General features: G+C 28.3%; 1 protein-coding gene across 1 annotated transcript in view; it reads right to left on the reverse strand.

The window, feature by feature from the left end:
* Positions 1-1,430: 1,430 nt before the first annotated feature.
* The window catches only part of LOC100203268 (hydroxymethylglutaryl-CoA lyase, mitochondrial), a 38,977-nt gene continuing 26,736 nt past the window's right edge, over positions 1,431-13,671 (reverse strand). The window contains exons 14-17 of the mRNA XM_065795888.1: positions 13,159-13,231; positions 9,521-9,636; positions 5,834-5,959; positions 1,431-1,648 (exon numbers count right to left, since the gene is read on the reverse strand). Of these exons, the coding sequence (XP_065651960.1) occupies positions 1,571-1,648; positions 5,834-5,959; positions 9,521-9,636; positions 13,159-13,231 (393 nt within the window). The 3' untranslated portion in view covers positions 1,431-1,570. The remainder of the gene's footprint in view (positions 1,649-5,833; positions 5,960-9,520; positions 9,637-13,158; positions 13,232-13,671) is intronic.

Raw genomic sequence — 13,671 nt, forward strand, 5'->3', positions numbered from 1 at the left:
AGTGATTTTTCAAGGAGCTTAAAGCCTTTTTGTATGGATTCAGTACTTCAGCCAAGTTATTAAAGTCGTTTTTGTTGTACAATGGGTCTGTAAACCAATGGTCTGCCCAGCCATACGATAAAAATCGACACTCTCTGCAGAACTGTCCTTGTTGAAGGAATTAAAATAAAGGCCAGGATCGCAAGTATAGCTCTGGAATTCCACCTCGCATTGCTGATGTTGGGTAATTTCTTAAACCTGATCAATGGAAAATGTCCCTTTTCATCAAAAAATCGGAACACTTGAGTAAGATGAAATCAAAATTTCATATCATCTCTCCAGCCTGATGTTTCGAGAATTATTTCTATTCCGTTATCAAACTGTGTTTTCAGTTGTTCGCTTTCTACAAACGGATATTCGATGTTCGGCGATTGTGTTTTACTTCCAAGTTTTTCATACATCACCAAACGGAGAATTCTACCTAATACACGGTGTTGACAACTGATAAACTGAGGTTTGTTGATGCATTTCTCTGTAAACATTCGTTACAATATTATAACAACACCATTCTTTTCCAAATGATTTTAATAAATTTAAATCATTTGTGCGTACTATAGCCACGAATAAAAGGACAATTAAAAATATGACAGAAAATGCTGAAGGTTAAAGTCTTCATGCAAGAATTTCAAACCAACATGAATTTAACTACGAGGTTTGTATGGAAATTGAAAAAGATTAAATCCTCCAAGATGAAGAATTGACGAAAGGTTGGATGATGCATATGTCCTTTAATGAAACATACTAACTGGTTTTATTATTTGATTTAACAAACTTGTATGTTAAATCAAATACAGTTTGTTTACAGTTCAAAAGATGCTTTCGTTCTCATTCTAAATAGCAAAGTAACCAAACTGAACTACAACAAATCTGCTTAAAAACGATAAAAAGGAAATCTTTTTGTTTAAAAAAGAAAACTTAAGTTGTCAATGTAGTAATATTTAATCTGATATATAACTGAAACAATAGTTAATTGAAGATAGATATAATTAAAGATAGATATTTGAAGATAGATATAATTGAAGATAGATATATTTCAAGATAGATATAATTGAAGATAGATATATTTGAAGATAGATATAATTGAAACAATGGGTGTAAAATAGCTGTTGTAATTCTTTTAAATATTAAAAGTTTTCTCTTTAAAAATCAAAAACTAAAACATAAAAAACAAAGATCACAAAATGGATGTTTTTATTGAACTACAGTATGTGTTTATAGAAGTATGTACGCATATGTTGCATATAAGTATGTATGCATAAGTTGCATATAAGTATGTATGCATACGTCGCATATAAGTATGTATGCATACATTGCATATTAGTATGTATGCATAATATTGCATATAAGTATGTATGCATAATATTGTAATACGCGGTATAATATGCAAATAATAATACTTGAGTTTTTATTCATAAATACTAATAAATATAAATTTAAAAAAATTTGACAAAAGCGATATTGAAGTACACCAGGAAAAAAGCAGTTTTTCTAGGACAAAATAAAAATATCTCGAGATAAACAATTTTAAAAATTATTGTTGGACACGCGAACGAGACAAAATCGTTTTGATCCATTTAGCAATGTTAATTACGGCAAGAACATCGACTCCCTAAAAAAAATAAAGAAAATGATTCAAATATTTAATTTACTACCCATAATCCGCTCTAACAATAATATAAACAATAAAAATAATACGTTTTATAAAATTGATACCCCAGTGTTATTATTAAAGCTGTCGAAAATTGTAAAAATGTCTGCCTGGGTACCAGTTAAAAAAAAACAATATTTTTTATCTTTCGTCTTCCAGGTTTTGTCCAAGAGAAAAGTTAATAAACAAGTTGGAGAAGTTTTGATTTACATAAAGGAAAACATTGTACATATGAATAATAATAATCATTATGGAATTTACCACCATTACTATCTTTTTTTACGACTTATTTGGTGGCATTTAGTGGCATTATTTTACGACTTCGTATACCTTTCAAATGCCATTATTTTACGACTTAGTATACCTTTTAAGTGGCATTATTTTACGACTTCGTATACCTTTCAAATGCCATTATTTTACGACTTAGTATACCTTTTAAGTGGCATTATTTTACGACTTCGTATACCTTTTAAATGGCTTTATTGAAAGAATTATAGAAAATGTAATATAATATATATAATAGAAAATTTTAATAAATATTTTCTGAGAAAATCTGCGAAAACCTTTTTACTAATGTATATTTCTCAAAGACTCGTAAAAAGTCTGCTATTGGTCGTTTAACTTTACTTACTAAAACCTAGCTCCAAAGGATCACTTTGTAAATTAGAAGTAAAAATAACTGTAAAGCCTTCTTCAAGCAAATCATTTATAAGAGAATTTCTTGTAGTGTTGTAATTAGAGCACAAGAAGTTTGTTTGGTTAATGTAAAGTATTTATCAAATTTCATTTTGATCAAATTTCAGTACAATTTGCAATTTCTCTATAAAATGTGGCTTTGTTATCACCTTTCAAAGCAGCATTGTTGAGTTTGATTGGATGAATTAAGTTTCTGCTTTGAATTAAGTATGATAAATAACTTATAAAACAATGATAAAAATTGTGCTGCATCATTTCTTTCAGGAAAATAACTCTATATTGCAACTGCAGCTGTTTCGTCAAATATTGCCAATGTAAAATTGATAACTTGTTTGTTGTTTCCAAGATATGTGACTTGATAATTAATTTTTCGTGGTTTTCTTGCCTGTTTAAAATTTGATCTTTTAATAAACTTTATGAAATATATTCCCTGCAATGTAACCAGCATTAACTGCAACATTTTTGTGTGTTTACAAAGTTGTTAAGTTCTTACATTTTTTATAAAAAGAAATAAAAAATAAGTATGTTTAAAACAATAATTTTCTAAACTGGATGATAAATAACTGGTTTTCTATCTCCATTATATGTTTTATAAAACTATAAAAATGCATTAACATTGGTAGAATGGTTATCGGTAACAACAGCTCATATTTTAAATTCAGTTTAGTGCATTGAGGTAATACATTCATCAATTTGTTTTTTCAAACAAACCTGTTATGTTTGCCTAATATTCCTTCCATAACAGTTAGTTTGCCTGATATTTCTTTCAAAACAGTTGGTATGCTTGATATTCCTTCCATAACAGTTGGTTTGCCTGATATTCCTTCCATAACAGTTGGTTTGCCTGATATTCCTTCCAAAACAGTTGATATGTCTGATATTCCTTCCATAACAGTTAGTTTGCCTGATATTCCTTCCAAAACAGTTGGTATGCCTGATGTTCCTTCCAAAACAGTTGTTATGCCTGATGTTCCTTCCAAAACAATTAGTTTGCCTGATATTTCTTTCAAAACAGTTGGTATGCTTGATATTCCTTCCAAAACAGTTGGTTTGCCTGATACTTCTTCCAAAACAGTTGGTATGTCTGATACTTCTTTCAAAACAGTTGGTATGCTTGATATTCCTTCCAAAACAGTTGCTTTGCCTGATATTTCTTCCAAAACAGTTGGTATGTCTGATATTTCTTCCAAAACAGTTGGTATGCCTGGTATTTCTTGGCCTACTGTAAATAAATGGCCTGATTTATTGCATTTAAATTGCTGTATGTTTGAAACAAGCAGCATAATAGAGTATTTACATTGCAAAACATTATTTTGCAGTGCAAATATTTGAAAGAAAAATCCATGTTTCATACCTAATAATTGCAATTATACTAAATAAAAATTTTCAAACCTTTAAAATTATTTCCAATGGAGAGTTGTGGGTAGTTTTAGCAACATGTAAGGTTATTTTTAGTAGCATGTTGGCATGTGTTAATATATCTGAAAGCCTATTTCAATACTCTGTGTTATTGGAATAAACTGAAGCAGGCAATAAGTCAACAAAAAATCCAGCACAAAATAATGTAAGTACTCAAAGAAAATCTAACCATTATTGAACCATTTTAATAAAATAAGAATAAAACAATTATAGTACAAGCAAGACTCTTAACTATAACAAAAAATAAGTTTTTATACTTGAGCTGTAAAAAAAGTAGCCTCTTACAACATCCCCAAAGTTTCATTATCTAATTCCAAACCAACATAATTTGACATTAAAAAAAATGGTTTTGTCCTTTGTTTCTGTTCTGTGTGCAATGAAAAGCTGAAAATATGTACACTAGGGTGTCCCAAAAAAAATTTTTTTTTCAGGCAGTTTCACCTGTCATTTTGTCCATTTTAAGCAAAAATATGACGGTTTTTGGAAATTTTTAAAATTTGACCTCCCTGCTCCTGTTTAAAAAGTTTTACCCCCTCTGCTGCCCACTTTCGAAAAACTGTTGAAAATTAAGTGTTGATTTTAGGCTGAATATGAAAATGCAATGTTTCAATTAAACATGTTTGGTATCAAATTTGATGCTATTATAATTCAACACTTTGTATCAGATAATATTAGTAAATATAAGTAAAACATTTAACTTAAGAATCAGTTATTAAGTTATCAAGAATTATTAAATTATAAAAATTATATGCAAAGTTTGAGATAAGGAAAACTTTTACTATGAATGCAGTTATTTTCTTATAAATAATTTTATATTTATATAATTTGTAATTATTTGCTTTTTATTTATAGGTATAATAGCATATATAAAAAATCAATCTAATATGAGCAATATTAAATTGAGAAAAAATGCTGAGATGTTTGATAAAATTGTTAGGAACTTATTACCTACCCTTAAAGCAAAGATATTTAGTCAATTACCAACTAATGGAGAGGTTTTATGTCAAAGAAAAATCCATGTTTTATACCTAATAATTGTAATTATAATAAATACAAAATTACATACTTTTAAAATTATTTCCAATGGAGAGTTGTGGGTAGTTTTAGCAACATGCAAGGTTATTTTTAGTAGCATGTTGGTATGTGTTATTATAGCTATCTGAAAGCCTATTTCAATATTCTGTATTATTGGAATAAACTGAAGCAGGCAACCAGTTAGCAAAAAATCAAGCAACACATAAAATAGGCTGTGTAATATTAGTAAGCCATGGCACACCACAAATCAAAAGGTGTTAATTATGTATTAGTCAGACATGTGCTGTATTGTTTTTTGGAAGTTGCTTATTAAAAACACCACAATTATGACAGCAACCTATGCCTAACTTGAAAAGTTTTAAACAGAAATCTTTAAAGAAAAGCCCAAGCCACAACAAAATTTACTTCCTCCATGACAACGCCCATTGTCACATTGCAAAATTGATGCAGCAAATCTTATTGGTGCTTAGCTGGAAGACTCTAATTGTCTCATTTTGCCCTACTCATCTGACTTTTTTAACAGATCATTATTTGTTTCAATCACTAAGCAAAACTTTGCAGAATGAAAGATTCGACAATAAATAGGCACTCCAACTGCACTGATCACTTCTTTAATTCAAAGCCAACAAAAAAAAAATTGTTATATGAAACTATGAAAACAAAATTTCAATAATAAACTTTTTTAAAAAAATTACTTTTAGCCAACCCAATACATTATGTAGATAATAACATTACCGCTTAATAAATTTGAAATAATTTCACAAAAAATCAGCAACTTCATTACACAATCAAATACTCTTGCTCATACTCAAAATTTTTATGAACTTTAATCAATTATTTATTGATTGGAACTTTTCCTTCATACATAACGAACATTACTCTGACATTCACTATACCATATTAAACGCCTTCAACAAATTTTAAGGAAAATTTTTTCTTATCATTGTCATCGTCATCATCAGCAATAAATAAAAGTTATTTTTAATAAAAACTTACAGTGATCTTTCCCTTATTGTGAAGCATCTGTAAAACATCTTCAGTAGCAACATTACCAGATGCCCCTTTTGCATATGGACACCCACCAAGACCACCTACAGAACTATCAACTACTCTGATGCCAAGCTTCAAAATTCATAACATTGAAATTAATACAATAATTATAAAAACATTATGTGTGTGTGTGTGTGTGTGTGTGTGTGTGTGTGTGTGTGTGTGTGTATATATATATATATAGCTCTATAGATTGTTGTTGAAAAAAATGATTCTTATGCCAACAAATATGTGTGTATATATATATATATATATATATATATATATATATATATATATATATATATATATATATATATATATATATATATATATATATATATATATATATATATATATATATATATAGTATATATATATATATATATGTATATATATATATATATAGCCAACAAATATGTGCATTTTTATATTATTAAAAACATTCAAAATGTTTTTAAAACATTCTGAATGTTTTTAATAATATAAACAATGTTTTTATTTTTTTTAATAAAATGTTTTTATTTTTATTTTTCTTAATAAAATGTTTTTTTTTACTGTAAATCATGTACGGAGTGTTGCTACATCGACTATCTTATAACCTAATTTGCAACAAAGTGCTGCTACATCGACTGACAAAGAGCCTGACTTGCAACGGAGTGTTGCTACATCAACTATCTTATAGCCTGATTTGCAAGGGAGTGCTGCTACATCAACTTAGGGTTTGGTTGGGGCAGGCAGTCTATCAAGTAACAAAAAAAAAAAATTCCGGTCTTGCATTTTACTTCTTACTTTTTGTCAACAAAACTTTCTGACAACCAGTTGGTCAGAAGCAGGTCTGTGGCACTTTTTTATGCAAATAAAAAACTCTGACAAAAAAAAAAGACTGACAAACTCAAGATTTGAAATTAAAAGTTTCAATTCTTGCCTTTGACTCAAGTTTGAGCTGAAGCTTTACTGAAGTCAATCTTGTATTTTTTTAAATTAATTTGTTTTTTTGGCCTCATTAGTTTCTTGAACATCTCAGATGTACTAAGATACTTTTAGAATGTTGGTTTTTGGATTTTTTGTGTCAACATGTTGGCGCTGCAAAACATTTTCAAATTGCATTTGATTCTTTCTACGAAGTGTTGCAACATTTTATTTGGTGGTTGTTTGATGCTAACTTATGTTAGATGATGATGTTGCCTTTGAATAATCAATCTTGGTAATATCAAATGAAAAGTGTTTTAAAACCCAACAATTTTTTTATTTGTATTTGTGTAAATGCATTATTTGAGCTAAAAAGTTTTTCTTGTATTTGAATGAAACTTCATGTTGTAAAATTGTTAAAATTTGTTCATAAAATTCTAAAAGTAATATATGCCAGACTCAAATGTCTAGCGATTGAAGTATGAGAGACAAATGAGCTGATAAACATATTAGCCTAATGTTATTATCAATGCAAATAGATGCAACATTCTAAATAACATGCTTGATGTGTCCACCCAAGACTTAAACATAAAAATTAGAAATATTAATTGATTTAACTTTTCATTTAGATCAAACCAATTATTTAGAATCAAATGAATATTGGGGTGATTACTTTAGTGAGCCATTGAACATATTATTTCTCCTTTGTCCTGTTAATTCTCTTTTGTTAATTAATTTTATTTTGTCTCGCTTAATTCAATTAACTAAAGTCAAATACAGCAATAATGAAAAATTAAGTTAAAATATGATTAATCTTATCAATACATATCCTTATAAATAATCTTTACAAGTATGAATGTTTTTAAAAAAACATTAACTTTGTTCATTCAAATGATTAATTAATCCTAATGTCAACTTTAAAATTAATGTCAATTTTACAGAACCAAAAAGATCATAAAGAATATGTAAAAAATGTGTTTTTTAACTTTAGGATTTTTTTAAAGATTTAATAAGTGATGAATAAAGATAAGTTAGTGCTTAAAGAAGACTTTTTGATTTCCAAATTTTACATTTGGTAAAATTTTGTTATCAAACTAAATTTTTTATTATTGACAGTTAAAAACTTCAACTGGGATGCAAAATTTATGTTACATTAATTTTCAAGGCATTTTCAGAAAAAGAAGAAAAAAAAACAGTATTGAAAAAAAAGATTGCTGTCCCATGCCAAACCCTCATTTGATGTAGCAGTGTATGTGTGTATATGTGTGTGTACATATATATATATATATATATATATATATATATATATATATATATATATATATATATATATATATATATATATATATATATATATATATATACATATATATATACATATACAATACTGTGCAAAAGAAAGTAGCACCTAAGAAATTTTTAAAAAAAGGTTATTTTAAAAGTAAATAATATTGAGTTTTTATTAAATTATTATCAAGATATTGTTTTAAATTAAGCTATATTTATTTATTTTAGTTAATGATTTCATTAATTTCAGTACTAATAAAATGCCAAAGATATCAATAAATGACAGAAATCATTAATCATTGTTTTACATGAAGAGGGCTATAGTCAAGTTAAAATAGCCAAACGTGTGAATTGTTCGCAAGCCCGAGTTCAAAAAATAGTTAAAAAATATAATGAAACTGATCATGTAGTGGATAAAAATAAAGTCTGGTTGTCCCAAGAAGTTAACCCTTCATGATGAACAGTTTTTAAATAACAGCGCTACAAAATCGCAAGAAAGTAAGCGCAGAACTGGTTCAAGATCTTAAAAGAGCTAGTGGAACTTTATTATATGCATCTACTGTGTGACTATCTTTAATAAAATATGGATTAAAAGGCTGTCTATTAAAAAACCTTTACTACACAAAGGTAATAAAGAAAAAAGATTAAAGTTCGCCAGAGAGCACAAAGAGTGGCAGAAAAATCAATGGGACAAGGTATTGTTTACAGACGAATCTAAATTTCAAATATTTGAGACGAATAGATGCCAGTATGTTAGGCAAAGAAAGAGAGAAGCATTGAAGGAGCCATGTCTAGCATCAACTATCAAACATGGTGAAAGAAATATTCAAGTTTGGGTGTATTTCAATAAAAAGGGCAGGTGATATTGTTAGAATAACAGAAAAGCTTACAGGTGAATAATATAAAAATATTTTACATAATCATACTGTGCCTTCTGGACGACAACTGATCAGGGATTATTTTATCCTGCAACAAGATAACGATCCCAAACATACTTGCAAACTAGTTAAAAATTATTTGTCAAATCTGGAAGAGGAGGGAATGCTTCAAACCATGCCTTTGCCTCCTCAGAGCCCTGATTTGAATATAATCAAACATGTTTGGGACTACTTAAACAGAAAGAAGATGGAAAGGTTGCCAAAGAATGTAAATGAGCTTTGGAATGTTCATAAAGAAGAATGGTATAATATCCTCATCAAATTTATTGAAAATCTGTATAAAAGTATAAATAAAAGACTCCAAGATGTTATTGTAAATAAAGGTGGTCACGCTATATATCAATTAAGTCTCTATGTATAGTTATAAATTTAAATGCTTTTATTAAAACTTGTATTATATTACACAATTTTGTACCTATATTTTTGTTTTAATTTCATTTTGTTTGACATTTTATCTTGAATATATTAAAATTCTCTTAGGTATTACTTTCTTTTGCACAGTACTGTATATACATACTTCAATTGCAGCTTCAATGTTAGATATGGCTTTTCCATATGTATCATGACAGTGTATTGCGAGTTTGCTAACAGGTACATCTTCTTTTACACAGGAAAGCATAAGAGAAATTGATTCTAAACAAGCAAAATTTTTAAGTTAATTTTTTTTCTGCTTGTTTACAAGAAAAAACACAATAAAAATATTACAATAATGTAAAAATAACAAATTTATAAAAATTATTTGTTATTTAATTATTCATAAAAATTTTTAATACTAATTAAGTCTATATCTATATATCTATACATATATATATATATATATATACACACACACACAGACACACAGATATATATATATACATATATATATATATATATATATATATATATATATATATATATATATATATATATATATATATATATATATATATATATATAAGATTCACCTTATTAACATTTCTAGTACTACTTTAGAAAAAATGTTCTTCTTGATGCAAATTAAAATCTCTAGTTCAATATGTTGGAGTACTACTTACAGAAGTAACTTATTTTAATTACTCTAGGTAAGGTCAGGTTCAAGATCATCAAAACCTATTGCTACTAACTTGCTACTGGTAACATGTAATCCAGTACAACCTGCTCCATATCCTGCTGCTTTGTAAAATTTGCTTTTCTAGGCTAAGGCTAGAAAAAAACTCTGATTTTAAATTCCTCCGCCTTGAGGCTCTTGGTTGAGTAAAGGTAAGAGATGGTGTCTAGATAAAAATACTTATTTTTGGCATTACTATTTTATTTTTTGGCATTTACTTATTTAGTTTCCTTAACTCTGTAGTAGCTCTCATAGAGGCTCATTCCTCTGTAAAATAATAAAAGTAAAAAATAGTAAAAAATCAAAGTATCAATTGAACTCAGGTAAATTTGGCAACTTCTTTTTCAGATTTCAGTATTGATGGCAGCTATTGCCTAATTTGCAAAAACTTCAATAGTCACATGCATGGACACACACTTATGCATTAATTCATCTATTTGTCAAGAAATCAGGTTTGAATCCTCTGATCATTCTTTTATATACTTCAATTTAGTTCCTTTTCATTCAATTACCTTCGAGATTCTTGGTTCTTTGTCATTCTCTTTTATCTTGACTGTAATCTTATCAGTTTTTTTACAAAGCAAATAATGAACTATGGAGAACAGTTGACCATTTTCTATGGAGAACAGTTGACCACTTTCTATGGAGAACAGTTGACCACTTTCTATGGAGAACAGTTGACCACTTTCTCTTTTTATTCCTCTGAATAAAAAGAGAATTGTTTGAATCACATTGAAAGGCTGGGCTCTAAAAACACCTGACCCTTAGCACTAAAGCTCTTAACTTCTGTATTTCCCAATTTTTTACTCAGATAGTTAACTTTGTGGCTTTTAAACAACCAAATAAAAAAACCATCACTGCTCGATTTGCGTCTTGTCTCTGATCCTAGCTTGTGTTCAGTTTCTCCTTTTTCTTTCTTAGGTGGTTTAGACCATACAAAGATCTCTTAAAATCTTTCATCTGGTACTTCTTCTTCTGACTCTCCCTATCATCACAATACTTACTACTACCCTAAAGCTGACTGGGATTCTTTTTGTGATTTTCTTTGTGTTGGTCCATGGGCTGATGTCTTTTTTCTCTAAGCTGATAAATGCACCTCCTACATAACCTCCTGGATTCAGACAGGAATGGAAGGTTTTATTCCTTCTCGTCGATTCCAAGTCAAGCCTCATTCTACTTCACGGTTTTTACCTTCTTGTGCAGCTCCTATATCTAATCGTAATCATTTTTTCCATCCTTTTTTAAAAAAACAACTCTCTTGAAAACAAAATTTTATTATTGCAAGAAAATGTAAAAAGCAGTCTTATGCTAAGCTTTAAAATTTTCAGTTTAAAATTTTTATCTTGTGTCTTATCTCAGAAGTTAGACTTAGAGACTTATGGAAAATCCTCAAAAATGTCATTAAATAATGTAAGTCTAACATTCCATCTTGATCTGATTTTATTACCTCTCCAAAGGATAAGCCAGAACTCTTAGAAAAGAACCTATCCTCTAAATTGACTCTTAAAACTAATGGCCACTCTTTCTGCCATTCCCCCTCAACAGGTTAACCCATTGTTAGAAAATCAAATTAACCCGGCTTCCATTGCTACAATCATTTGTTAATTAAACTCTTCTACAGTTTGTAGTCCAGACAACATTCATGCCATAGTCTTAAAAAAAGTGTTCTTAAGAACTCTCTTCAATTATCTCTAAACTATTGAATAAATGCTTGATTGAATCTTGTCAACCTGCTAGAAAATGACATGTGGTTCCAATTTTAAAAAAAAACTCTAGAAGACACTCTGATCCCTAAGCTATTATCCAATCAGTCTTTTGCAATTATTAGCAAGGTCTTAGCAGTTTATTAGCAGAGTCTATATTATTAGCAGAGTCTATTATTATTATTATTATTATTATTATTATTATTATTATTATTATTATTATTATTATTATTAGCAATTATTAGCAGAGTCTATAACCAACAGATTTTGAACTGAAAATTAGAAATCAACAGATTTCATTTAATCTAATAACTTCTGACAAATTAAGATTTTGAACTTCTTATTCTATGGCTGACTTGCTAACTGCTCCTCTTGAAAGATTCAATTGTGCATTAGATAGGGGTGGCGAGGCAAAAACTATTGCTTTTGACATATCAAAAGCTTTTTAAAAAGTTTGGCACACTGTTCTTCTCCATAAGCTTGCTTCATATGGTCTGGAAAAGTTTTTAAGAAAACCAAATCATTTTTTAATTACCGCAGAATAAATGTCATACTTGAAGGTCAACACCCTTTTTCATTTCAAGTAACTTCTGAGGTACTGCATGGTTCTACCCTTGGTCCTGTTTTCTTTCGTATCTACATTAATAATCTCCCTGACAATCTTACATTTAAAGTGGCTTTATTCGTTGACAATTTATACTCATATCTTGTTATAATGTCTTCTCTTTTTGATCACTTAGAACAGGTTGCCGATCTAGAATCTGATCTATACTCTATAACAGATTGGGGCTTGTTATTTAGCAAAGTCGCATCATTTTATTGTATTTCCGTTTTATGCTCTAAAAACTTTAATTTAACTATTTAATTTATCTAGTATTTAATTTTCACATCAATGCCTTGGAACTCTTTTCCACTCATACAACTTTCAAATTTTTAAGTCTTCTGTCAACCATTTCCTGATTTTTTAACAATTTTTAACAACTTAATAGTGGTTGGTTGCAGTCTTGTTGGCACTTAATTCGTTAAAAAAATTTGAACTAGGAAAAATTAAAATTTGAACAAAACAGACTTCAAAGGTAGTTTTTTTTATTTGCAACAGGATCCTTGCTCCAGGATCCATGATCCATGCAAGACTTCCAAAACTTTAATTTCTTACTCACAAAACTACTGCTGGCAATTTTGATTAAAGACTTAATGTTTTTCACTGATTTTTAAAGCAGATGAGACCTTTTGGATAGTCATTTATATTTATATAATATATATATATATATATATATATATATTTATATAATATAATTGTATCATATATATATATCATATATAAAAAATTTATTAAAACTAATACTAAAATAAAAACACTACCTGGTGATCCAATACCAATTGTATCTCCAAGAGATATTTCATAACATCCTAATTTTATCAAGTGCTGAGCTACCTTAAAAATAAAAATATTAAATTTTGAAGAACATCATGCTATGATAGAAATGAGTACTTTGACATTAATCTTAACTATTAAACAATATCCCAAAATAATCGAAAAGACACATGAAACTCGGAGTAGCAACATTATATGATAAATATCAGGAATTTAGTTTTTTCCTGATGTTGTGAGAAGCAGAAGTCTATATACATATATGGGCAATTCCACAAAAAAGGTAATGTAAGTTAAAATTCATTCCAACAATAAGTTCACCCTCTTTTTGCCTGACTTATAACTTTTTAACTTATTTCATTCTACAGAGTCTGAAGAACATTTAATCTAAAAAACTCAAAAAGAAATTTAACTTTATTTACATTTTTCGTGGAACCCATATCATATAAATTACCCATATAAATTACCCATATAAATATATATTAGGTTTAACCAAAATTAAA

This window comes from Hydra vulgaris, chromosome 04 (assembly GCF_038396675.1).
Source record: "Hydra vulgaris chromosome 04, alternate assembly HydraT2T_AEP".
In the NCBI taxonomy this organism is placed as follows: domain Eukaryota; kingdom Metazoa; phylum Cnidaria; class Hydrozoa; order Anthoathecata; family Hydridae; genus Hydra; species Hydra vulgaris.